This window comes from Manis javanica, chromosome 2, assembly GCF_040802235.1.
Source record: "Manis javanica isolate MJ-LG chromosome 2, MJ_LKY, whole genome shotgun sequence".
NCBI classification, from domain to species: Eukaryota; Metazoa; Chordata; class Mammalia; order Pholidota; family Manidae; genus Manis; species Manis javanica.
This window is the reverse complement of record NC_133157.1, coordinates 191,891,514-191,917,178: the sequence shown is the minus strand read 5'-3', so window position 1 is coordinate 191,917,178 and position 25,665 is coordinate 191,891,514. Positions and strand designations below refer to the sequence as shown.

Sequence of the window (25,665 nt, the reverse complement as noted above, 5' to 3'; positions counted from 1 at the left end):
GAAAACTACAAGTCACTCTTAAGAGAAATTAAAGGGGACACTAACAAATGGAAACTCATCCCATGCTCATGGCTAGGAAGAATTAATATCGTCAAAATGGCCATTCTGCCCAAAGCAATATACAGATTTGATGCAATCCCTATCAAATTACCAGCAACATTCTTCAACGAACTGGAACAAATAGTTCAAAAATTCATATGGAAACACCAAAGACCTCAAATAGCCAAAGGAATCCTGAGAAAGAAGAATAAAGTAGTGGGGATCTCACTCCCCAACTTCAAGCTCTACTATAAAGCCATAGTAATCAAGACAATTTGGTACTGGCACAAGAACAGAGCCACAGACCAGTGGAACAGACTAGAAACTCCAGACATTAACCCAAACATATATGGTCAATTAATATTTGATAAAGGAGCCATGGACATACAATGGCGAAATGACAGTCTCTTCAACAGATGGTGCTGGCAAATCTGGACAGCTACATGTAGGAGAATGAAACTGGACCATTGTCTAACCCCATATACAAAAGTAAATTCAAAATGGATCAAAGACCTGAATGTAAGTCATGAAACCGTTAAACTCATGGAAAAAAACATAGGCAAAAACCTCTTAGACATAACATGAGTGACCTCTTCTTGAACATATCTCCCCGGGCAAGGAAAACAACAGCAAAAATGAACAAGTGGGACTATATTAAGCTGAAAAGCTTCTGTACAGCAAAAGACACCATCAATAGAACAAAAAGGAACCCTACAGTATGGGAGAATATATTTGTAAATGACAGATCCGAGAAAGGCTTGACGTCCAAAATATATAAAGAGCTCACAGGCCTCAACAAACAAAAATCAAATAATCCAATTAAAAAATGGGCAGAGAAACTGAACAGACAGTTCTCCAAAAAAGAAATACAGATGGCCAACCAACACATGAAAAGATGCTCCACATCACTAATTATCAGAGAAATGCAAATTAAAACTACAATGAGGTATCACTTCACACCAGTAAGGATGGCTGGCATCCAAAACACAAACAACAACAAATGTAGGTGAGGCTGTGGAGAAAGGGGAACCCTCCTACACTGCTGGTGGGAATGTAAATTAGTTCAGCCATTGTGGAAAGCAGTATGGAGGTTCATCAAAATGTTCAAAACAGACTTACCATTTGACCCAGGAATTCCACTCCTAGGAATTTACCCTAAGAACGCAGCAATCAAGTTTGAGAAAGACAGATGCACCCCTATGTTTATCGTAGCACTATTTACAATAGTCAAGAATTGGAAGCAACCTAAATGTCCATCGGTAGATGAATCGATAAAGAAGATGTGGTACATATACACAATGGAATACTACTCAGCCATAAGAAGAGGGCAAATCCTACCATTTGCTGCAACATGGATGGAGCTGGAGGGTACTATGCTCAGTGAAATAAGCCAAGCGGAGAAAGAGAAATACCAAATGATTTCACTCCTCTGTGGAGTATAAGAACAAAGGAAAAACTGAAGGAACAAAACAGCAGCAGAATCACAGAAACCAAGAATGTAATAACAGGTACCAAAGGGAAAGGGACTGGGGAGGATGGGTGGGTAGGGAGGGATAAGGGTGGGGGGTTAAGAAGGGGGGTATTAAGATTAGCATGCATGGGGGGGTGGGAGAAAGGGGAGGGCTGTACAACACAGAGAAGACAAGTAGTGATTCTACAACATTTTGCTATGCTGATGGACAGTGACTGTAAAGGGGTTTAAAGCGGGGACCTGGTATAGGGGAGAGCCTAGTAAACATAATATTCTTCACATAAGTGTAGATTAAAGATAAGAAAAAAAAAAGAAAGAAGGAAAAGGGGGATTATTCCCTGATAGGATAAAACTAACTGTAAATCAACAATTAATGCATGCTTTAAATATCCTTAATTTTGATCTCTTAAAGGGTGTCAGATGATCGGCTATGGAGGTACACTTTTCTGATAATATTCCTTTCTCTTATAAAAAAAAAGCAGTTCCTGTGTGGTGACCTCCAATGAGTTCTACACAATGGTATAAAGGGCATATGAAAGTGTGGGCAAAGGATCTGTTTGTCTTTATACAGAGGATCAAAGCCTAATTTGGCTACCCAGAAAATGAACTAAGATACGATATGAAGAACTTCCAACATCAGCACTCTCTGGAAGACTCATGCCAGAAGATGATCATCAAAAAACCTCAACAAAGATCCAGGCGATGCTGCAGTTGTAGCTGCATCCATCCGACTGGTTCCTGGACTTGCCATGGGAATGAAGAAGGAGATATCTAAGCTGGCCTGTGTATTCAGTAAAACAACACATTTGACTGTATCTAGACTGTTGGAACTCAACCAAGAATTAGGAGAAGTGCAAGTTGTAGCGCTCCAAAATCTTATAACTACAGACTATCTACTGTTAAAAGAATATATGGGATGTGAACAGTTCCCAGGAATGGGTTGTTTTAATTTGTCTGATTTCTCTCAGACTGTTCAAGTACAGTTGGACAATATCTATCATATCATAGACAATTTTTCACAAATGCCTAGGGTGCCTAACTGGTTTTCTTGGCTTCACTGGAGATGGCTGGTAATTATAGATCTGCTTTGGTTATGTAACTGTATTCCTATTATGTTAATGTGTGTGCACAATTTAATTAGTAGTTTAAAACCTATACATGCTTAAGTTACTTTACAAGAAGATATGTCAAAGAAATAATCAATCTTCCCATGTTTTCTTCCGTCTGCTACCTCTATAGCTTTTCTTCTTCCTTCTTAATTACAACCCTTAAATAGAATTCATGCTTCATACCGAATTTACTGAGTATCATAATTCCTCCAAATGGTAAAGATACCTCAAGACAAATGCTGGGCATAGAAGCCACAGGGCATAAATACGCAAAGAAGTAAAAAACTAACCTTTTCAAACAATATGGCTTCTCTCTCACTTACCAAATTTACATCTCCCTGTATGGCCCCGGAAGATGACTGGTTAGCCAGAGACGGTAAGATTCCTCAAGGGAGGAACAACCTAAGACAGGCACAGTCGCAGGGGGCCATCAGGTGAGAAATTGGGGATCAACAGAGGTGAGGCTTAGAACCTCTCCCCCCGTTTTGAGAGAAATCTTCTGCATCCGTGAATCTTTCATTGCCCTTGTCTAGCTTGTATTAACACAGAGTCTACAGGCACACACCTGGTCACCTACAATTGCTCTCTTACAACACTAAACTATGTTTTCCACCTTTATCTTGCATCTACCTACCACTTCTGCATTTTATTAAAAATAATAATAATAATAATAAAGGGAGAAATGTGGGATCCACATATAAATCATGTATAAAAATCAAACAAATATTCATATTTGACCTGATTGTTTATAGTTCATAATGCGTGATCAAAACCAAAAGTTTCTGTGATGACTGCCCTTGTACTGTTCACCATGTAAGAACTTATTCACTATGTAAGAATTTGTTCACCATGTAAGAACTTGTGCATTATGCTTCAGAAGATTGGAGACTGATGAGAATTAGGCTTGGGGTGGATTAATGATTGTGCATTGAGCATTGACTCCCCTATACAGAATTTTATTGTTGTTAACAACCATTTGATCAATAAATATGAGAGATGCCCTCTCAAAATAAATAAATAAGTAAATAAATAAATAAATAAAATAAAAAACTTCCACAAGTTTTACATTTTTATCTTTTTTCTTCAGTTTTTCTCTTTCACACATCTGAAAGATGCGTTAGTGGTTACGAGTAGAGATGTAAAATTCAAACTGCTTGAGTTCAAATTTCAGCTTGGCTACCTTCTAACTGTGTGATATTGGGTGACTTAATTATCTAGCATGTTAATGTTCTCATCTAAAACTCATCTATGAGTTGATTTATGTGTTTAAAGAGTACCTGGTACATGCGCTCAAAAAATTTTAGTTATTAGTAATATTCTACCCTCTATTTCCCTCCCTGTTCTAATAATCACTATTAATTGTTTCTGAATCAATAGACTTTGAAGCTTCTCCCCAAGCCAATAGTACAGTCTACAAAACCAAATAGTATTTATCTTGTTATAATCCCTCCATCTCGTTTTGTTCTTCATATTTTATTTAGAGCAGGGGATTTAAATCAGAGATCAATCATCTACAGCCCCAGAGTAGATTATTTTCAGCAACTTAAAATTTTATCAGAGCACAGGCACCCAAAACAAAACACAAAAAAACCCACAGGCACCCGTATTCATTTAGGTGTTGTCTATGCTGTTTTTAATGCTACAGTGGCAGAGCAAAAGGTTGAGACAGATCACGACACACAAAGCCAAAAATATTTACTATCTGGCCCTTTACAGAAAAAAAATATGTCAATTCTGATTTAGAGCATGAAGTGGCATAAAGGTATAGGACCTAAGTCAAAGGACTTGAGTTTATATTCCAATACTGCCACTTATCAGCCTGGTGATCTTAGACCTGTCACTTAACATTTCTAACCTTGGCTATATAGACCAAAAGCCTGTCTTATAGGTAGGTCTGTGATGAAAGTTATACAAAGCAAATCCTAAACCCTTCAGAAATTGCATGTCCAGTATAATGTTTTGTGAGGGGAGTTGTTTATTTTTAATCTGATTTTGATTATATTTAAGTAGGCCATGAACTCACTAGTTCTTCACACACACCACTATCATCTTTTATACAATTTCACACATAATCCTCATCGCTTGGCACCTGAGTTTAGGAGGTCTAATGTTAGATAATTTATGTACAGCACTTCATACAACATAAAGTGCTAAAAAAAATCTTAATCAGCATTTACTTAGAGCTTGTTTTCTGACTCTTAAGCACTATGCTGGTCAGTGGAGGATTAAAAAGATTTTTGTGTATAAAGAATGTAAACAAGTAATTAAAATAGGTGAGAGGATTAAGGTTCAGTAGAAACTCTCTTAACCTCCTCCTTGGATCAACTCAAATAATTTCTTTCTGCAAAACATACTAATGCCCACAGCATTTTAGAAGCTCTTGACTAATAGGCCTCATTACCTAGCTCTTGGTTAATCATTTCCATCAATTGTTACATTAAAAAATTGAGCTGTGTCTGTAGGCAAACTAATTCATGCCAGGTAAACTTGATATAATTATATACTGTAATTATATATTACGTAAGCCAAAGAAAACTTGAATGCAAAAAGATAGACTTATTACTATGAATCAAACCTGGATGCTTTGAAAGACTCCACTAAAGTAAATACCTTTGAAAAACTGCTGTCATATTTGGCAAGGTGACTTAATTAAAAATACAACAAGGAAACAATAAATATCTAAAAGACTTACGCACTATAGCTGCTATACAAGAGTTTAATATTTCTGTTCCATGTTAAAGAAAGCAAACTGAAAATGGATTATTAAAGACGACAAGAAATTTCAATCAGGGGATCTTCATCAAAGGAAAGGCCCTGCCCTATATCACATACACATTTTAAAGTTTAAGTTTAATGAAAGGAGCTATTGATTTTTTTCAATGGAAAAGTGGCTGCTAACCATCTACAAAATAAAGTCCAAATTCTTCATAATAGTATTCAAGGCACCAACCTACCTTCCTAAGTGACCTTCATAAAATATATATATGTCTATAAATATGGACCTTTAGAAGTGAAATCTCAGGGTATATTCCATGAGATCTGGGACCTTGAATGTTTTGTTCAGCACTGTATCCTCAAGAACAAAACATTGCCTGGTGCAAAGTTTAATTAACATGTTCTTTAGCATACAGGCTAATATTTAAAGCTAGGTGAGACTGCCCACCGAAGACCTTTAGCACTTTTAAATCTCTTTGAAGCTGATGGTCAGACCTTTGAATCATCTTTTCCAAGAAACATGTACAGTTGACCCTTAAACAACACAGGTTTGAACTGTGTGAGTCAACTTATATATGGATTATTTTTCTGCAAATATATTGGATAAATTTTTGGAGATGTGTCACAAGTTCAAAAAAATTTTTTCTCTACCTTACTGTAAGAATACAGCACACAACACATATAACATACAAAATATGTGTTAATCAACTTGATGCTATTGGTGAGACTTTCAGTCAACATAAGCTATTAGTAGTTAAGTTTGGGGCGAGTCAAAAGCTGTATGTGGATTTTCCACTGCTTGGTGGGTCAGTGTTCCATAACCCCCCACACTGTTCAAGGGTCAACTGTACATGTTTACTTTCACAGTCAATTTTGCATCTAATTTCAGGGAATTCCGACTACATAACACTTACGCCTACATCGGTCAAAAGTCTATTGATCTCAGCTTTAACAACCACCATTAACAGATGAAGAGGGCTAAGGAAGGAACCATAAGGAATACCAAAAATTAAGGACAAATGGATGTAGAAAACTCAGGAAAAGAAAGGTCTGAAAAGTAAGAGGAGAACTTTAACATTATAAAGAAACCAAGGAAATAAGTTTTCATAGAGGGAGTGATCTGCAATGACAAACACAGTACAAAATACATACATTAGACCTATCATCAGGCTGCCCTAGGAATCTTACTGTAGTGACAGGGCATGGAAACCAAACTGTGGTTGTTTGAAGGACTGAAAAAAAGGAAGTAGAGACTGCATAAACAACTAAAATCCCCTTAAACATCCTTATATTTTTCCAACAGATATTATTTAGTGCCTATTTATAGGCCAAGCATTGTGCTAGACATCCTATCCACATCCTTCCCAAACACCCTATTCTCAAGAAACCTAACCTCTTATACCACGTCTGAACTCCTAATAACTTTCATATAATAAATACCAATAACTTTCCACTGGCTTAATAAACCAACCATATATTCTACTTCTTAGAGAGCCCAATAAAGACTTAAAGTGTTAGACTTACTATATAGGTCTTTCATAAACATGTGATAATCTTTCCTATCCCAAGAATTACAATACTCTTTGAACTAACCATTTCAATGACTTTAATTCATTGATGCTACTGGATGTAATTCTTAAGGCCATGGGTTCAACTGACACTCCCTTCCAAAAAAATCTAAACAAAGGAAAATATGCCTGAGAGTACTCGTCATTCTCTTATATACTAAAAATCTGTAACCATTAAGTCTCTGAAAGAAATCCCTAGAATACTCTTCTCTTGGAATTCCCCTAAAATAGAATTTAAATTCTGGAATGGTCTCAACCCTCATTTTATAAGTTAGCAAATTATTATCCTATTCAGTGAGGTGCCTAAGTCTATCTAAAATACTAAAGAAATTATATCCAATACTAGAAAAATGGCCTATAAGCTTTTTTGTGACAATGTGTTAATGTTTATTAACATTTCATTTAGTCAACAAATAATTACTAAGTTTCTCCAGCATGTCAGGCACTAGAACAAGACAGACCTGGCGGCCCCTTCCTTCATTCTAGGAGAAAAAAAATTAAAACTTAACCCAATTGAGTAAAAGTACTTCAATAGCAAGAGGACACATAATTAAAGACGGGGGTTAGGATTTGTTGCTTGTTCTTGTTTCCTCTTACTAAAAATTTTGGTGGAGGGATGGGGCAGGAGTAGGGGGGTCCAAGAAGAGCTCTTTGAAGTATGTAAACTTTGAGAGGAATTCTGAGAAATGATAAACTATAATGGGTGCAGGAGTGGAAGAAGGCTCTTGGTGGAAGGAACAGCATGTGTCCAGCCAGCCCTAAGGTAAGAGGAGCACGGCACATTCAGGGAATTCAACAAGCCAGCATAGCCTGCTCATCAAGTAACAATTACATAGCTTAAGATAAAGTTGTAGCCAAGGGCAGGAGTCAGATCATCTTTTTATATAGTATATAACAGTTTAAAAGCGCTTTAACATATGTTTTGTTCCTCAACAAACTTTAGTAGTTATTATTATTTTAAATCAAATTATATCTCTCCTCTTTCGAATATCCACAGGGTGAGGTCCAAGTTATTTAGTTAAACCTTGTCTGCTGGTACTAACACACCTACTCATTCCTTAATGTTCAGTGCAAACTATCTTCAAAGAAACCTATACTGAAGCTTCGGCAGGCAACTATCCCGTCTCCTCCGCGCCGCCCAGCAGCCGCAGCCTCAGCCCCAGCTTCCTCCCGCCTTATAAAGGAAGCCGCCCCGGGCCGGCGGACCGGCACGGAAGCACGTTGGTCTGTCTATGGATAAACACAAGGGGAGGGCAGCAGAGAGAACTGCAGTCGGCGGTCGGGCCAAGGGAACAGTCAGCCTCAGCCTCCGCCTCAGCTCGGCCGGTCCAGTGAGAGCTCCAGGACCGAGGAGAGACCCGAGGGTCCAGCTCTCCGAAGGCAGCAAGTACTTCGAACTGCTTCCCAGGGCTTTTGGTCTTTCCGCGCCCGCCCCGCCCGAGTTACCTTCCCAAGTGACATCGTACAGCTCTGAAACCTTCGCCATCTTCTCAGAACCTGCAGACAGCGGGTAGAGGGCGGGGAGGCGCGGTCATGTGATTTGCGACCAGGCGGGGGCAAATTACGCTAACATTTCTCATTGGCCAAGAGAGCAGAGGGGGCGGGATCCGCCGCGCACGTGCACGCGACTCTGGGCGTGGAGCCAGCTGGGCGGTGCGCGGCGCGCCAGGGCTCTGACGGCTCTTCGGCGGCCCGGCTACGGACCCAGCCGGCTTAGGGTGAGGTGTTTATTTTACCATGAATTTTTAACAAACGCTGGTGTTTTTGTATTCGCCACTTCCCGTTTTTCATTTTTTACTTCATAGATGTTTTCCCTCCCTTCTCACTCCCTAATCAGTACCTTATTCTCTGCATGGCCTGCTGTAACCCAACGTTCTACTAGAATCCCTTTCCTCAACTTTCCTCCTTCCACAAATTAATAAACGTCAGAATTTTCATTAAATCTCTTTGGCGAGATTCTGCCTTTGCATATGGCCTTTCCTGTGTCCAAGGATTTATTAAAAGTTCCTATGGATATCCTTGTGACAACTATACCCCTAGGTAACTCTCCTTGTGGAATACTGCCTGCCACTCTAGATTTGAAACATCTCTCTATAAGAGCAGCCAATAAATATGTGAGTACGGGAAAATAAGTAAGTGAAATACCGGGTAAATGAGGGAATGAGACCACCGTATCCCCTTCACATCACTTTGCCTCTGTAGCCTCACAGGGGAGCCTCCTTTCCCACCAGGCTAATTCTTTTTAAGAACCTTTGGACCTAGTCTACTAGGGGAAAATGTCTGGAGTTGAAGCTAGAAATTTTAGGGCCATAATCGTATATTTAGTTTTTGAAATAATGGAAACATGAATATAAAGGGGGAATATGTAAAGGAGGAAAGAAAGCTAAAATATTCCTGCATAACCACCATAATTAAGGGTCAGTGAAGAAGAGGCAATCAAGATAGGAGAAAAGAGGCATATCCTACAAGCCAAAAGAATATAGTTGGAAAAATAAAAATGTAAAGGTGCCGTCAATGGCACATACCTCAGAGAAGTTCCATAAGGACAGAAAAGACGAGTGAGTTTATAAACTTGAATTAGATTCTGAATGAGCTTCCTTCTCTCCAGACTAAACAGACCTTTTTAAGCACTCTTCATTCAAGAAGTTAAAAATCCTCCACTCAGAAACTCACATATTCTAACGCTTCAATAAAAACCTGGTGTAATGGAAAGAAAACAAGAACTCTTATCATACTGATTTGAATTCAGGCTCTGCCATTTGGTAGCTGAGTGACTTTCAGCATGCATATCTCTGAGCACCAGAATTGCTCATACATAAAAAGCAACTAATCATATAAAAAGAAAATATCTATCTTGAGTTGTCATCAAGATTAGAAAGAGATACTGTAAGGCATTCTTCATGAAGGTATCAGTCCCGGGGCTATATGTACTATTTATACGCAGTTGATTCCCAAATTCTTACTTCTCTCCTGAAATCTAGGTCTGTGTCCCCGACACACTCATTTAGATGGCTAATATGCATCTCAAAGTTAACATATCCCAGACAGAATTCTAGATTCCTGCCACCCAACTCCCCAACTTCCTCTTCGCCTCAGATGCTGATGAAATCATCTGCCTAGTTGCAAAAACTAAAAATCTGCGAACTGTTGATTCTCTTCTTTGCCAACCCTCCTATATCCAGTCTATCAACAAATTCTGTATTGTACTTCCAAAAGTTTCCCCAAATATTTCTATTCCTTTTCATCTACACTGCTACTACTTAATCTTAGCCACAGTCATCTCTCACCTAAATGACTGTAATAGTCTCCTAATTTTTGTTTTGTTCTTGCTGTAAAAATATTTTTTCTAAACAGCATCCCTACTGGTCTTAAAAAAAATCAGACCACAAAAGTCTTTGCTTACAGCTCTCAAATGACTCCCTCTAGCAATTAAAATATATTCTAAACACTTTACCATGGTTTATAGGACTTCACTCAATCTGGCTCCCTTCTACACCCCTTACCTCATTTACAATTCTCTCTCTTCACTAGTCCTTTGCCATTCTTACCTACTTCCTATTCTCCGACATGCCAAACTCCTATCTGCCTTGGATCTGGCATTTGTCCAACTGATCCCTTTTCCTGGAATGTTCCTCTCCAGATCTTTAAGTGGCTGTCTTTATGTCATTCATATCTCACTTTTTATTAACTACTATCCACACATATAGAGGCCTTTTTGGCTATCAAATAAAAAGTAGCCCTTAGTCAATTCCTATTATACCATTATGACATAACTATTTGATTTTTTTTCATGTACTTATTTTCTGTACTTCTAAATATTATGTAAGTTCCTTGAGAATATGGGTTTTATCATTTTATTGGAACATCCAATCTAGAAAAACACCTGGTATATGCTAAGTGTTTATGAAGTGAATGAGTGAACTAGATACTCAAAAAATAACAGTTCTTGTTCGTTCGTTATGCTTCAGAAGATTGGAGACTGACGAGAATTAGGCTTGGGGTGGATTAATGATTGTGCATTGAGCATTGACTCCCCTATACAGAATTTTATTGTTGTTAACAACCACTTGATCAATAAATATGAGAGATGCCCTCTCAAAAAAAATAATAAAATAACGGTTCTTGTTAGTGATTATTAGGATAATATTTCATGGTAGTATACCTATGAACTCTACTGTTTGGTTATGGTTAGGACTTTTTTTCTTTTATACTGGATGTTTTCCTAAAAATTACAAACATAATGAATGTGGGGACCATGCTGACCAGTTCACTTTCTATCTCCCAACCCATTACCACAGTATGTGTTATATGTATTTGTGGAATATATATGCAAATTAATCTGTTCTAAATTGTTGATGTCCAATATTTTACTGGATTTTTTGAGGGGTGAAAGCCTAAGGAAAGGTCTTTTAAAGACTTACAGTGGATATTAATGATTACAACTAATGGAGGGAATAAATATTTTCTAGTCATTTCAAGTAAGTACTCTTGTAACTAGCTGCTACTATCTATCAAGCAATATACAATATGAGGTTAAAAGAAGACATTTTCAGAAATTTAGAGGTGGAAACTAGAATAATTTCTATTTAGATTTAGAAGGTACTTATGATTCTAATTTTTCAAACGTTTTTTACTGCAACCCATATTAAGGAATATGTTTTCACACAGTATGAGTACATATGTTTAAAAGCGCAACAAAATATACAAACCAGCCTTACGCTGTGTCTTGTGCTCTGTATTTTCTATTCAAATTGAGTCAATCCCATTTTATTTTATAAAAATACTAATTGTGTAATAATAAGGGAGAAATGTGGGATTCACATATAAATCAAGTATAAAAATCAAACGAATATTCATATTTGACCTGATTGTTTATAGGTCATAATGCATGATCAAAACCCAAAGTTTCTGTGATGACTGCCCTTGCACTGTTCACCATGTAAGAACTTATTCACTATGTAAGAATTTGTTCACCATGTAAGAACTTGTTCGTTGTGCTTCAGAAGATTGGAGACTGATGAAAATTAGGCTTGGGGTGGATTAATGATTGTGCATTGAGTCCCCTATACAGAATTTTAATGTTGTTAACAACCATTTGATCAGTAAATATGAGAGGTGCCCTCTCAAAAAAAAAATACTAATTGTGACCCACTAATGGGATAGTGACCCATATTTTGAAAAACACTAATGGACTTGGACATATTTCCTAATCTGAGGCCCTGAAGTGAAATAATTTGCTCAAGTTCTTGCCACTAGTAGGTAACAAAAATGGGAAATTCATATGTGTGAGATGAGTTGTTTAGATTATAGATGAACAATGAACTACTTAAAAGAAAGTATATTTTGGAGAAACGTTGTCATTAATAGTACTCTTTAAAGCAGAGAATGTGACTGTTTATATAACATTTTAGATGTCTAATAAAACTTGCCTTCTTCAGGCATCCTAAGAAAATACTAGTTATATCAGTGACAAAATTTCTATATTCTTCTTTCACATTGTATAATATAATTATGAATGTAAATAAAAAGATATCTTCTATAGATAAAATCATAACCCTGAGAATATAAACATCAATCATACTATAAAGTATAAATCTACCCTTAAAAAGTGTTAAAGTTTTACCTGTCACCCTCTCCTTTGAAAAGTAGAGTTTTCATTCCTATGTGTTAAAAATATTTAGTCATTTCTTTGAACACTGCTTAGATTGGTGTCAAATATCAAGAAAACATCCAAGCAGTCAAGTATTAGATTGTGCCATGTCAGACACTATGGGAAGTACTATCTCATTTAATGATCTCAAGAGCACAGTAGAAATCACATAAATGTGGTCTATGATAATAGCTTTTTCTAAATGTGAAGCTATCTTATGATTTTCATTTTTTCCATAAAAGATCATGTTTGAATAGTTAGACTAATAATATATCAGAATGAACTAGACATCAGAAAGGAATACCTTTGAATAAGCCCACATTTTCTTTGAGATCAGATAAGCTTTGATTATTCATCAAGCCACATTAGCCCACAAAGCACTTTAGAGTGCTTGCTTCTCTTTTATAGTAGTGGTTTACTTAATTCAATTAATATCTTAAGACATTATGAAAGACTAAAACAACTTCTTAAATTTAATAAACCTTATGGTATTTACTAAAAGGGACAGTATTTAACAGGACAAAGCATAATACCATCTTAATTGATTTTGCAATAGTCAACATCATCATCAAATCATTTATTTAGAATCTACTATCTGCTTTGTTTTGTTTTAATCATAGTGAATTAAAATATCCCACATTACATAGCACAGTTTATAACCTCTATTTACTCAGACAATTATCCATCTAAGTAAATTGGTCCCACTGCAATTCTCATTTAAAATTTACCATAGCTTTTGAATCACATTATTGCTTCTAATTAATGAATCATAACCATAATCCCTTTGTATTTAAGGGAAAATACTACTTACTTCATCTTCATTCCATGTCAACAGATTTTCACTCTGACACTCACATTTGGAACGAAGTTTTCCTTAGAGTTTTATTGACCAAAAGCCAAAATAACATGTTGTTTAGGAACCTCATGAACATTGTTTTTTATTACACATTTATAAGATATGTAATTTTATGTATTCCCCCAAAACACAGGAGACTATGCCCCCTGTACTGGCATAACCATAGCATTTAGGCACTGACAGTCTTTCCAAGTTTGCTGTCATTTTCAAAATATGTGTTTTAAAATGCGCTGGCAGTTCATTTCACATTCAGTTATATTATTTTATAAAGCAAAAGAGAGTGTCTAGGAAACACTTCCAGTGAGGTCACTTTGGTCCTTTCACGGTAGAATTCACAAACTGATAATTACCTCTCTGTGCTGTAGTTTTGACAGTGAAAAGGAAAGTACATCCAGAACAAGTACACCCAGAATTTCTCCCACATGGGCAATAAATTAGACCTGTTTCTTTTTGAGATTTATAGCTATACTTAAGAGTCCACTATTTCAAATGATATTTAATTTCCCCAAAGTGCATATTCTCTTCTGATACACACATACATCTGTGCATATGTAACAGTCCTTGTGCAAAATGTATTTTCATAAACATCCCTTTTGGGTACCAAACATGTGGGAGTCTCTACATACTATTACTGAGCCCATCAGACTTCACTTTCTCTATTAGAATGTAACTGAATTCTTTACATGAAAAAAGTTCAAAAAAGTATTCACATAGGAGCCAAGATAGCAGCGTGAATAGGGCAGCAGAAATCTCCTCCCAAAACCATATGTATTTTTGAAAATACAACAAATACAACTATTCCTAAAAGAGAGACCAAAAGATACAGTACAACAGCCAGGCTACATCTACATCTGCGGGAACTCAGCACCTCACAAAGGGGGTAAGATGCAAGCTGCGGCCTGGGGGGACCCAAGCGCACACCCCCCAACCCCAGCACCCCGGCGGGAGGAGAAGAGTGAGAGCGGGGAGGGAGTGGAAGCCCAGGACTGCTAAATACCCAGCCCTAGTCATTCGCACCGGGAGTGCAGACACACATTGCTTGGTGTGCTGGATATTAGGAAATGGAACAGTAAAATCTGCAAGTGGGTCCCCACAGCTGTCACCCCTGGGACAAAAGAAAAGTGAATGCTTTTTGGAAGTCTTAAAGGGACAGGGGCTCCATAGCTGGACAGAAGCATCCCAGCACACTCAGTCCAGCAACTGGGAATCCTGGGGAAATTGAGGTGCTCCAGCCCCCTGGGAGGCAGCGCAGCTCTGAAGCCCCTCACTGTGAAAAACAGCCTCCCATCCATTCCCTCTCCAGCGCAGCCCCACCATAGAAGGGGAGCAGCCTGAGAGTGGCTGCACCCACAGCAACTGCCCAGAGCCTCCTCTGCAGCTGCCTGGGCCAGACTCAGAAGCCCTGCGAGCACGCACAGACAAAGGAAGCCAGGCCAGGGTGCCAAGGGTCGCCATTGTCACAGGAGTTCACACCTGGCACACCTATGCCTCCCCGCAGGGCTCTGGGCTGCCATGACAGCTGCCCCACCCGTGGTGGCCTAGGAAATAAAACTGGAAGCTGCTCGCCATGTACCAGATGTTGATCTCCCAGCTGACACACATGGCAACTGCCTACAACTACCTCTAGAGCCATGAAAAGGCAGAAGAATCTGATCCATTCTAGAATCACCTAGACAACCCCTGAGAGGGAGCCTGGGGAGATAGATTTAACCAAGCTTCCTGAAAAAGAATTCAAAATAAAGGTCATAACCATACTGATGGACCTGCAGAGAAATATGCAAGAGCTAAAGGATCAAGTCAGGAGGGAGAATATAGAAATAAAACAATCTCTGGAAGGACTTAAGAGCAGACTGGATAAGGTGCAAGAGGCCCTTAATGGAACAGAAATCAGAGAACGGATACAGAGAAGCTGAGGCAGAGAGAGGTAAAATGATATCCAGGAATGAAAGAATACTAAGAGAACTGTGTGACCAATCCAAATGGAAAAATATTTGCATTATAGGGATACCAGAAGAAGAAGAGGAGAGAAAAAGGGATAGAAAGTGTCTTTGAAGAAATAATTGCTGAAAACTTCCCCAAACTGGGGGAGGAAATAGTCTCACAGACCATGGAAGCCCACATAAGTACGAACACAAGGGACCCACGGAGGACAACAACAAGACACATAATAATTAAAATGGCAATGATCAAGGAAAAAGATAGAGTATTAAAGGCAGCCAGAGAGAGAGAGAGAGAAAAGGTCACCTACAAAGGGAAACCCATCAGGCTATTATCAGACTTCTCAACAAAAACCTTATAGGCCAGAAGAGAATGGCATGATATATTTAATGCACTGAAACAGAAGGGCCTTGAACCAAAAATACTGTATCCAGCATGATTATCATTTAAATATGAAGGATGGATTAAACAATTCCCAGACAAGCAAAAGTTGAGGGAATTTGCCTCCCACAAACCACCTCTACAGGATATTTTAAAGGGACTGCTCTAGATGGAAGCACTCCTAAGGCTAAAGAGATGTCAACACAGAAAATAAAATCACAGCAAAGAAAACAGACCAACCAAATCTAACTAAAGGCAAAAAATAAAATCAACTACTCACAAAAGCAGTCAAAGGAAACACAAAAGAGCACAGAATAAAACACTTAACATATAAAGAATGGAGGAGGAGGAATAAGAAGGGAGAGAAATAAAGAATAATCAGACTGTGGTTATAATGGCTTAAAAAGCAATTTAAGTTAGACAGTTAGATAGGAAAAAAGCTACCATTGAACCTTTGGTAGCCATCAATCTAAAGCCTGCAATAGCAATAAGTACATATCTTTCAATAATCACCCTAAATATAAATGGACTGAATGCACCAATCAAAAGACACAGAGTAATAAAATGGATAAAAGAACAAGACCCATCTATATGCTGCTTACAAGAGACTCACCTCAAACCCAAAGACATACACAGACTAAAAGTCAACGGATGGAAAAAGATACTTCATGCAAACGATAGGGAGAAAAAGGCAGGTGTTGCAGTACTAGAATCACACAAATTGACCTCAAAACAAAGAAAGTCACAAGAGATAAAGAAGGACATTACATAATGATAAAGGGGTCAGTCCAACAAGAGGATATAACCATTATAAATATACATGCACCCAATACAGGAGCACCAACATATGTGAAACAAATACTAACAGAATTAAAGGAGGAAATAGAATGCAATGCATTCATTTTAGAAGACTTCAACACACCACTCACTCCAAAGGACAGATCCACCAGACAGAAAATAAGTAAGGACACAGAGGCACTCAACAACACACTAGAACAGATGGACCTAATAGACATCTACAGAACTCTGCATCCAAAAGCAACAGGATACACATTCTTGTCAAGTGCACATGGAACATTCTCCAGAATAGACCACATACTAGGCTACAAAAAGAGCCTCAGTAAATTCAAAAAGATTGAAAGTCTACCAGCCAACTTTTCAGACCATAAAGGCATAAAACTAGAAATAAATTGTACAAAGAAAGCAAAAGGCTCACAAACACATGAAACACATGGAGGATTAACAACATGCTCCTAATAATCAATGGATCAATGACCAAATTAAAATAGAGATCAAGCAACATATGGAGACAAATGACAACAACACTACAAAGCCCCAACCTTTGTGGGGCACAGCGAGAGCAGTTCTAAGAGGAAAGTATATAGCAATCCAGGCCTATTTAAAGAAGGAAGAACAATCGCAAATGAATAGCCAAAAGTCACAATTATTGATATTGAAAAACAAGAACAAATGAGGCCCAAAGTCAGCAGAAGGAGGGACATAATAAAGATCAGAGAAGAAATAAATAAAATTGAGAATAATAAAACAATAGAAAAAAATCAATGAAACCAAGAGCTGGTTCTTTGAGAAAATAAACAAAATAGATAAACCCCTAGCCAGAGTTATCAAGAGAAAAAGAGAATCTACACACATCAACAGATTCAGAAACGAGAAAGGAAAAGTCACAATGAACCCCACAGAAATACAAAGAATCATTAGAGAATACTATGAGAAGCTATATGCTAACAAGCTGGAAAACTTTGAAGAAATGGACAACTTCGTAGAAAAATACAACCTTCCAAGACTGAACAAGGAAGAAACAGAAAATCTAAACAGACCAATTATCAGCAACGAAATTGAAGCAGAAATCAAAAAACTACCCAAGAGCAAAATCCCAGGACCAGATGGATTTTACTGTGGAATTTCATCAGACATACAGAAAAGGCATAATACTGATTCTACTTAAAGTTTTCCAAAAAATAGAAGTGGAGGGAATAATTTCAGACTCATTCTATGAAGCCAGCTTCACCCTAATAACCAAAACCAGGCAAAGACCCCACCAAAAAAGAAACTTACAGACCAATATCCCTGATGAACATAGATGCAAAAATAATCAAAAAAATATTAGCAAACTGAATTCAAAAGTACATCAAGAGGATCATACACCATACACCATAACCAAATGGGATTCATCTCAGCAATTCAAGGATGGTACAACATTCGAAAATCCATCAACATCATCCACCACATCAACAGAAAGAAGGACAAAAACCACATGATGATCTCCATAGACTCTGAAAAAGCATTTGACAAAATTCAACATCCAGTCATGATAAAAACTCTCAACAAAATGGGTATACAGGGCAAGTACCTCAACATAATAAAGGCCATATATGACAAACCCACAGCCAACATCACACTTAACAGCGAGAAGCTGAAAGCTTTTCCTCTGAGATTGGGAACAAGACAGGGATGCCCACTCTCCCCACTGTTATTCACCATAGTGCTGGAGGTGCTAGCCATGGCAATCAGACAAAACAAAGAAATCAAAGGAATCCAGATTGGTAAAGAAGAAGTCAAACTGTCACTATTTGCAGATGACATGATATTGTACATAAAAAAAAACCCTAAAGACTCCACTCCAAAACTACTAGAACTAATATCTGAATTCAGCAACGTTGCCCGATACAAAATTAATACACAGAAATCTGTTGCTTTCTTATACACTAACAATGAACTAGCAGAAAGAGAAATCAGGAAGACAATTCCATTAACAATTGCATCAAAAAGAATAAAATACCTAGGAATAAACCTAACCAAGGAAGTGAAAGACCTATACCCTGAAAACTACAAGACACTCTTAAGGGAAATTAAAGAGGACACTAACAAATGGAAACTCATCCCATGCTCTTGGCTAGGAATAATTAATATTGTCAAAATGGCCATCCTGCCCAAAGCAACATACAGATTTGATGCAAACCCTGTCAAATTACCAACAACATTCTTCAATGATCTGGAACAAATAGTTCAAAAATTCATACAGAAACACCAAAGACCCCGAATAGCCAAAGCAATCCTGAGAAGGTAGAATAAAGTGGGGGGGGGATCTCGCTCCCCAACTTCAAGCTCTACTACAAAGCCACAGTACTCAAGACAATTTGGTACTGGCACAAGAACAGAGCCACAGACCAGTGGAACAGAATAGAGACTCCAGACATTAACCCAAACATATATGGTCAATTAATATATGATAAAGGAGCCATGGACATATAATGGGGAAATTACAGCCTCTTCAACAGCTGGTGTTAGCAAAACTGGACAGCTACATGTAAGGGAATGAAACTGGATCATTGTCTAACCCCATACACAAAAGTAAATTCGAAATGGATCAAAGACCTGAATGTAAGTCATGAAACCATAAAACTCTTAGAAAAAAACATAGGCAAAAATTTCTTGGACATAAACATGAGTGACTTCTCCATGAACATATCTCCCCGGGCAAGGGAAACAAAAGCAAAAATGAACAGGTGGGACTATGTTAAGCTGAAAAGCTTCTGTACAGCATAGAACACTATCAATAGAACAAAAAGGCATCCTACAGTATGGGAGAATGTATTTGTAAGTGACATATCTGACAAGGGGTTAACATCCAAATATATGAAGAACTCACATGCCTCAACACCCAAAATGCAAATAACCTGATTAAAAAATGGGCAGAGGAGCTGAACAGATGGTTCTGCAAAGAAGAAATTCAGATGGCCAATAGATACATGAAAAGATGGTCCATATCACTAATCATCAGGGAAATGTAAATTAAAACCACAATAGGATATCACCTCACACCAGTAAGGATCGCCACCAGCCAAAAGAGAAACAACAACAAATGTTGGCAAGGTTGTGGAGAAAGGGGAACCCTCCTTCACTGCTGGTGGGAATGTAGATTAGTTCAACATTGTGGAAAGCAGTATGGAGGTTCCTCAAAATGCTCAAAATAGACTTACCATTTGACCCAGGAATTCCACTTCTAGGAATTTCCATAAGAATGCAGCAGCCCAGTTTGAAAAAGACATATGCACCCCTATGTTTATCGCAGCACTATTTACAATAGCCAAGAAATGGAAGCAACCCAAGTGTCCATCAGTAGATGCATGGATAAAGAAGATGTGGTACATAGACACAATGAAATATAACTCAGCCATAAGAAGAAAACAAATCCTACCATTTGCAGCAACATGGATGGAGATAGAGGGTATTATGCTCAGTGAAATAAGCCAGGCAGAGAAAGACAGGTACCATATGATTTCACTCATATTTGGAGTAAAAGAAAAAAGAAAAAATTGAAGGAACAAAACAGCAGCAGAATCACAGCACCCAAGAATGGATTAACAGTTACCAAAGGGAAAGAGACTGGGTAGGATGGGTGGGAAGGGAGGGATAAGGGGGTGGGGGGTAGAAAGGGGCCATTATGATTAGCATGTATAATGGGGGGGTATGGGGAGGGCTGTGCAACACAGAGAAGTCAAATAGTGATTCTGTAGTATCTTATACGCTGATGGACAGTGACTGCAATGGGGTTTATGGGGGGTACTTGTTGATGGGGGGAGTCTAGTAAACATAATGTTCCTCATGTGATTGTAGATTAATGATACCAAAATTTTTTTTTAAAGTACTCACAATAAACAAATTGCATTATGTGTAAACTGATGCAAAAATATATAGAATCTTGACATACATTGTTTTGTAATTACATGTTATTCCATTACAGATGTAATTTGCATTTTTCAACCGACCCCCTCTTTGGTGGTTTGGTCGCATCGCCCTAGCCGCAAATGGCTAATTTATTTGTTCAGACCTATAGTTCTGAGGTATCTTACCCTTCCTGCCAGGACACAAGTTCATTTACTTTACTGCTCTTTTTCCTTTTATGGTGATGCTGACTACTTTTGGCTAATTGGCTTAAAGGCCAATAGCCACATTGGGCATAAAGTGACCATCGCATCTTTCAGGTCATAAATCATATGCTATTTTACACATAGAAGGGCTTTTTAGTCAACCCCATGTATTTTGGGGGGGAAAAAGACTGGTTCTCTTGTAAAATGTGTGTAAGAAAACTGTACCTCCAAGTCCATTGCACCAACTTTATCCATTACATGATTCCTGAAGAAACAGCACAATCTCTAATATTTTTTAACTATGTAACATAATTTTTTTAAATTGTACTTAAAATTCTTTATCTTGAGGCAAGGAGCAATATAGGTGTGATTCAAAAGTTGCCACCTCACTAGAAATTATTTTAGAATCATAATATATTAACTTCCTTCTGCCATTGTGTTTCTATTACAGATTTCTTCTGCATCTTTTAATAATGGGCTTGAACATTTGTCCTGTGGTGAGGTGGCAGATGCAGAGACAGACAGAGGAGAGTGATTTCAGTTGATCGAATTTTTCTAACAGCAAGATTATGGAATATTAAACATAACCTCAGTCTAGTCATAAGAAAACATCAGATGAACCCAAATTGAGAGCCATTCTATGAAAATAACTGATGGGTACTCATCAGAGAGTGGCAGTGGCATTATATATTGCTCTTCAAAGCTTTTAGACAAATGCTTAGTCTTAAACATACATTGACAGATTCTAATGTCATATATATGGTAGAATTAAGGTTATTATAGACTTAGAGTTATGAAAGAATTCCCAAAGTAATTTGTCTTAATTACAAATTGTATATACCATGTCATAGAGGAAATAGAGAGCTCCTTTTCATCCTAAGTATAGCAATGGATTCTTTTCCAACATACATGTACATTGCTCCTTTCTATAGAACTTGCTGGGTTTTAATCCCAGGTAGCTATGTAAATAAAGTACTTTGAGCAAGTTATTCTAACTTCATTGAAGCCTAGTTTCCTCCTTATGTCAAATAAGCATGATGCTGCCTGCTGATTATAACAAGGACTACATGAAATTCCTCACACAGAGTCTAGCATATATCATGATATTCTTTGTAGATTATTCTTTTAATTCTTAAAAAAAAACAATTTACAGATGAGGAAACATTTAGGGGACGTTAAATAACTTCCCCAAACACACTGTGATATACTCTTTCATATAGTAGGTTATTGGTAAACATTTTTAGTTGTATCATTTCAGACTTCTAGGAAACAGACATTGAGATGGAGTGAGGAATGCAAGAAGTTTATTAGGGGGCACTCCATGTGAAAGATGAAAGAGAAAGGAAGCAAGCAAGACTGGGTAGGAAAAGCTTTAAGACCACAATGCATATCTGATTCCTGTGAAAGAAAAGACAATAGGAAGAATAATTGAACAGGAAAAGCTTCACACCATCATTTAGATCTGACAAAGTATCAGCCAATTTAGAAAAGGTCCTGAGCAAAGATTATCCTTTAAAGGAGTCCTATATTGGGCAGAAATGGACAAATCCCAGAACATGTTCAGCCATTGGCTGGGAACTGCTGGAAAAGCATGGCCTCAGCTCAGAAGCTGAGATAAATCCTGACGTCCTTTGATAGCTAGAGGCTGCCAGCACTACTTGCATCTGAATATCAAGTTTTTCTTGAAGGGAGATTCTAACAGTGCACCTTAATGGCTGCCACAGTAACCATTATTATTCTTCCATTCTGGGTGTAATCTTCCATTTTTGATGAGAGGTAGGGGTATATATTCTTCTGAAGTACTAGATAGACTGAGAAACTATTTACATTATAGATCAGAAGCTCTTTAACATAGCTATTTGACATATGGAAAGTATATTTCAACTCCACAGAATGTCTTTTTCTAGTATATGACTAATAGCTCAGCAGTGGTTACCTTGTGTTGAAGAAAGACATGGCAGAATACATGTGGCAGAACTTAAGCAAGGCTTTAAAATTTGCTTGCTTTTTAGGAGACACAAATCAAGAACTCATTCTTTTCTTGGGAATTAATGCTACTACCATTGATAAATTACCTATGTGGGAATTCATATAAAAAGTATAAAAATCATATGAAGCATCATATCTGACTTGATTGTTTATAGTTCATGATTCGTGGTCAAAACAGAAACAGTTTCTGTGATACGGGTGCCCTTGCATTGTTCCCTATATAAGAACTTGTTTGTTATGCTTCAGAAGATTGGAGACTGTTGAGAGTTGGACTTGATTAATGATTGTGCATAGAGTCCCCTATACAGAATTTTATTGTTGTTAAAAACCAGTTGATCAATAAATGTAAGAGGTACCCTCTCAGCACCACTCTTGCGCTGTTATGCCTTGAGTCTCCTGGCTGGTCGTTTCAGGCCTTCGATAACTCATCGCGTCTCCTCCCTTATCTGCGGGTCAGAAGCAGGGAGGGTCCAACATACCTAGAACTTCATACTTATTTATTTTTTTATAATATGAAATAATAAACATCAGATTCCAGATATATCCAAGCAACCTAGAATTTGTAAATATCTTTTCAAGAATAACAGTGTAGCTCTGAAAAATGGCAGCATTTCTAAAATTCTAGAATTTGGTATCTCTATGAAGTACTAGAAAATTCCAAAGACATTGTACTCAGAATGCCCCTTGATAATTCACTGGATATCTGCCATACTATCATTTATAATTGCTTGTTAATAAACTTAAGCAAGGCCAAATTTTATCAATACTTTCTCCCCCAAACAGATCATTGATTACAGTTCTGAAATATCAATAGTGCATAAATTCAAAGACCCTCACTGTCAACCTGCTCGTCTCCTTTCTTAATGCCAAGGCAACACTAGTTAGCACAGATGCCCATCTAGAAAGGATATTGCAAGTGCCTCATATTCTGAGCTGCCAGAAGGTGGATATAATGAAATCAGTATCTAATGGAAGGAGGCAGAGTGCTTCCCAGATTCACATAAATAGCAAAGTTATTGAAAAATTATACCTGTTAAAGAAATCATTAAAACAACAGAAGAGGAGTGAGGTTCAGTGAAAACTGGCAGTTATTTTCAGGGAACAGTTACATAGGACAGAGTAGTTATAAATCTCAGTACACAAATTCGTGTGTGCAAAAACAAAATTTGCATTTTTATAACACTCAGTTTGTATTTTAGGTATCATTATTAGAGGAAGAAAATGTCTAATCTCAGGCAGGTTGGAATTTGTCCTGCACTGCTACTTCCTCCTTTTGAATCATGTGCAAGTGACTTTCAATATGGTCCCTGATAATTTTTACTTCCTGGTTAGTTCACCCTCTGTAGTCCCTCCCACACTGAATATAGATGACCTGTTATATCAGTAGGATATTTCAGAAATGATGGCATTTGACTTTTGGGGCTAAGGCATGAGAAAGACATTGTAGCTTCTGCTTTTCTCTCTCTTAGATCACTCAAGAAGGCAGTTGCCATGTCATGAAGACAACTTTTCAAAGAGGTCCATATGATGAGGAACTGAGTCCTATGACTCATCAGTCATGTAAGTGGCAAATTTTAGGATTAATCACATAGCCCCAATCAAGACTGCAGACCCAGCTGACATCTTGACTGCAAACTCATGATACACCCTGAGTCAGAACAGCCCAGCTAAGCTGTTCAAAATTCCTGATCCACAGAAACTATGTAAGATAACAAATGTTTATTACTGCTTTAAGCCACCAATTTTTTGAGTAAAGTCTTACACCACAGTAGATAACTAATATACCAACAAATCAGAAGGATTTAGACATTGGCTTTATTACTTAACAGTGTCCCAGAGGCTTCTCTGTTCCCAAGCACTAATCCTTTAGTTTGGGGAGGGTAGGTGATTCTGGGTAAATGGCTATTTATCAATGAGAACAGAGTACTTTGGTAATTTACCAACTAATATATATCAGTTATCAACCAATTATTTATTCAGTCACACATAGTCTCAAGGCGTTGGGAAGCCCACCTGGACCTCCAATTCGCAGTGCAGCCTTTGTTTCTCTCCACAAGCGCTTTCTGTTCATGTGGCTCTCCTAACTACTTTTGGATCACACCAAAATTTGAGTTCCCTCTTACACACACCCTCCAAACTTTTTTTACTGGATGCTTTTACTTCCTTGACACTTTGGATATAGGGCTTCTTTTTTTGGGTGCCACTAAATTCTGCTTTTCTCAGCTTCTCTTAGTCTCTTCTCCCTCTCCACCACTCCTGCCTCCATTCCTCAGTCCTCTGACAGCAATATTTCAGTCTAGGGGAAGTTCCCTCACATCCACCCTAGACATTGTCTTACGTGTGATTTTTTTCCACCTATGTGTATCCTCTTTGATGGGTTTTGAAAACCAAAATCAGAGAGAGGTGGTCCTTAACTTCTCGGTTTCTTCTCCCCTGACATTCTCCCTCTGAGGCCAATGACTCAGGGTCTGGAGGAGGATGACATAAGAGTCGCTCTCACAACAAACAAAAACAGAAAGAGGTAGAGAAAGAGAATACCACTTACCTCAGAAATGCTTTCAACTACTCTCTCTAGAAAAATTAATATCTTCCCACTAAAGAACTGTTGTATTGACTGGGACATGATTACTTCATCAAAGTTCCACAGGCTCAAATTATATCTATTTGTTCTGATTTCATGATGATAAAGGTGGAGGAGACCAAAATAAGATTGTTTGCCAACTTTTTGTTTTGCTAAGTGAAGACATTAATTGTAACTACTATTTAGCTACAACATCATTTCATCTTAAAATTGCTATTTAACACCAGAGGAGTTGCAAGAATTCACTAAGAACAGTCTCTGAAAAGGAGTAAATTTAAATTCTTTGCCAGAGACCAGTGAAAACTTCTACCTGAATTTGTACCACATGGCAGACACATTTGAGAACTGTTGATAACTTCTTAAATCCCTTTCTACTCTTAGATAAGTAAGTTAAGACAATTTGAAAGGGTAATTCACCTATTTTTCATGTGACAGCTTCTAGATTTTTTTTTAAAGAAACACTCCCAAGTAGCTAA

General features: G+C 37.7%; 1 protein-coding gene and 1 long non-coding RNA gene across 3 annotated transcripts in view; one reads left to right on the top strand and one right to left on the bottom strand.

Annotated features, from left to right (window-relative positions):
• EMC2 (ER membrane protein complex subunit 2) overlaps nt 1–8,462 on the bottom strand; it is a 59,041-nt gene extending 50,579 nt beyond the window's left edge. For both annotated transcript variants that reach the window (XM_017659741.3, XM_017659740.3), the window contains exon 1: nt 8,349–8,462. In XM_017659741.3, the coding sequence (XP_017515230.1) occupies nt 8,349–8,388 (40 nt within the window). In that variant the 5' untranslated portion in view covers nt 8,389–8,462. The remainder of the gene's footprint in view (nt 1–8,348) is intronic.
• An 87-nt stretch (nt 8,463–8,549) lies between these two features.
• LOC140847977 (uncharacterized) overlaps nt 8,550–25,665 on the top strand; it is a 127,568-nt gene continuing 110,452 nt past the window's right edge. Inside the window, exons 1-2 of the long non-coding RNA XR_012128359.1 lie at nt 8,550–8,620; nt 24,078–24,168. This is a non-coding gene — a long non-coding RNA (uncharacterized lncRNA). The remainder of the gene's footprint in view (nt 8,621–24,077; nt 24,169–25,665) is intronic.